This window comes from Elephantulus edwardii, unplaced genomic scaffold (genome assembly GCF_000299155.1).
Source record: "Elephantulus edwardii isolate Elephantulus edwardi_28Jun2011 unplaced genomic scaffold, EleEdw1.0 scaffold00422, whole genome shotgun sequence".
Taxonomy (NCBI): Eukaryota; Metazoa; Chordata; class Mammalia; order Macroscelidea; family Macroscelididae; genus Elephantulus; species Elephantulus edwardii.
In genome coordinates, this window is record NW_006400172.1 from 1,014,101 (window position 1) to 1,016,436 (window position 2,336).

The 2,336-nt window shown below is 42.9% G+C and overlaps 1 protein-coding gene across 1 annotated transcript; it reads left to right on the top strand.

Annotated features, from left to right (window-relative positions):
* Window positions 1–794: 794 nt before the first annotated feature.
* Window positions 795–1,452, top strand: LOC102875793 (60S ribosomal protein L9-like). Its single transcript, XM_006902514.1, has 2 exons — window positions 795–840; window positions 920–1,452. The coding sequence occupies exons 1-2, from the start codon at window positions 795–797 to the stop codon at window positions 1,450–1,452; spliced, it is 579 nt and encodes a 192-aa protein (XP_006902576.1).
* Window positions 1,453–2,336: the final 884 nt, after the last annotated feature.

The window sequence follows — 2,336 nt, forward strand, 5'->3', positions numbered from 1 at the left end:
GAAGGCCCTCTATGAGGTGGATTGATTCAGTGACTGGGATAATTGGGATGGGAGTGTCAGAGACAGTGCGATTGGCACAGCACAGAGCGGAGTTTAGGGCTATGAGTCGCAGGCGACTTGACGGCACATAACAACAACAACAACAGGTTTGACTTTGTTCTTCAGTTCCTTGAGCTTAAGAAATGCTGAACGAGTTCTGTCCTTTTGATTTTCCGACTCCAGCCCCTCGCACATTTCATTGTAATATTTTGCTTTGTCATTCCGTGCTGCCTTTTGGAATCTTCTGTTCAGCTCCTTAGTGTGTTGAATTCTTCCTTGTGCTTTGGCTTCCCTACGCTCCAGTGCAATCTTCAGAGTGTCTTCTGACATCCATTTTGGTCTTTTCTTCCTCCTCTGTCTTTGTCATGACCGTTTGCACTCTTCCTGGATGATACATTTAACATCTTCCCACAACTCATCTGGTCTTTGCTAATTAGTGTTCAAGGCCTCAAACCTGTTCCTGAGATGATTCTGAAATCCAGGTGGGATGAAATAAAAGTCATATATTGGCTCCTGTGGATTCGGTTTAATTTTCCTCAGCTTCAGCTTGAACTTGCATATGAGTGGTTAGTGGTCTCTTCCACAATCAGCTCCTGGCCTAGTTTTCACAGCTGATATTGAGCTTCTCCCCCGTTTTTTCCCACAGATGTAATCGATCTGATTCCTATGCATACCATCAGGTAAAATCTACGTGTATAACCTGCGTTTATATCTCTTAAAAAAAGTATTTGTGCTTTACCACATTAACTGCGAGAATGAAGACCATTCTCAGCAACCAGACTGTCGACATTCCAGAAAATGGTAGGAACTTAATGCTTGTCTTTTACTTGGACATCCTGTAACTTGTACCATGGTCTCACCAATCTGTTGTCTATTCTAGTAGACATTAGTCTGAAGGGCCGCACAGTTATCATGAAAGGCCCGCGGGGAACCTTGCGGAGGGACTTCAATCACATCAATGTAGGGCTCAGTCTCCTCGGAAAGAAAAAGAAGAGGCTTCGTGTTGACAAATGGTGGGGAAACAGGAAGGAACTGGCTACCGTTCGCACCATCTGTAGCCACATACAGAACATGATCAAGGGTGTTACACTGGGCTTTCGTTACAAGATGAGGTCTGTGTATGCTCATTTCCCCATCAACGTTGTGATTCAAGAGAGTGGATCTCTGGTTGAAATTCGAAACCTCTTGGGTGAAAAATACATTCGGAGAGTTCGAATGAGACCAGGTGTTGCTTGTTCGGTATCTCAAGCCCAGAAAGATGAGTTCATTCTCGAAGGAAATGACATTGAACTTGTATCAAATTCAGCTGCTTTGATTCAGCAAGCTACAACAGTTAAAAACAAGGATATACGAAAATTTTTGGATGGTATCTATGTCTCCGAAAAAGGAACTGTCCAGCAGGCTCATGAGTAGGCTAGGAGTTTTCCAGCTACAGAAATGAGGCCGGTCAAATCATATGCATCTGATTTCAAAATGGATCTGATTCTTGTAATAAAATTCTATTAATTTGAAAAAAAAAGTATTTGCAAAGAATAAGTCATTGTGCAAAATTCAAAAGGATCACAGAAAAAAGAGTTGATGCCACTGAGCTGTGGTGTTGCAGAAGAGCACTGAACATCCCATGGACGGCAAAGAGAACAAACAGATATATGTCTTGGAAAGGGTGCAGCCAGAGTGTTCTTTGGAAGCAGGAATGATGAGGCTTCTCCTCACATATCTGGGCATGTTGCTCGGGGGTGCTGTTCCTTGGAGAGGGCCGTGATGCTGGGAAGCATGGAGGGTTAGTGAAGGAGAGGAAGATCCTTGACCAGGTGGATTGACATGGTGACTGCTACAATGTGCTCGTGTGTGTCAGGAAGTGTGAGGATGGTGCAGGACAGAACAGGGTTCAGATCTTTTGTTCATAGGGTCACTATGAGTGATACTCTACTCAACGGCATGTAACAACAAAAAATTGCACAGGAAGAGACTATCTCTCTCTGTGGCCTCTCTGGTGGATTCGAATATGCAGAGAAGCTTTCTGTCAGCAGTGTGACTCCCTATGAACTGCACTAGCAGAACTTCCTCCACAGAAGAATAGCAAAATCATAATACCACTGAGCTAAAAATGCCTTCAGAAATCAAAACAGTGCTATAGGAAATTAATATGGAATGATGGCTGGCAACATTAGATGTCCAAAAGTCTGGAAGTAGGGTTGTACAATGATTACTCCAGAAATTAAAAAGAGGAATGCAAGAGATGTTATGAAGTAAGAATTTACAGACTTCTGTAACTGATTATAAGATAGAAGAAGAGA

What these genes read in the sequence shown, in the direction of transcription:
- LOC102875793 (XM_006902514.1), top strand. Translation starts at nt 795, where the DNA reads ATGAAGACCATTCTCAGCAACCAGACTGTCGACATTCCAGAAAATG. An exon ending in TGTCGACATTCCAGAAAATG is followed by an intron (nt 841 to 919) that starts GTAGGAACTTAA and finishes TGTCTATTCTAG; the next exon opens with TAGACATTAGTCTGAAGGGC.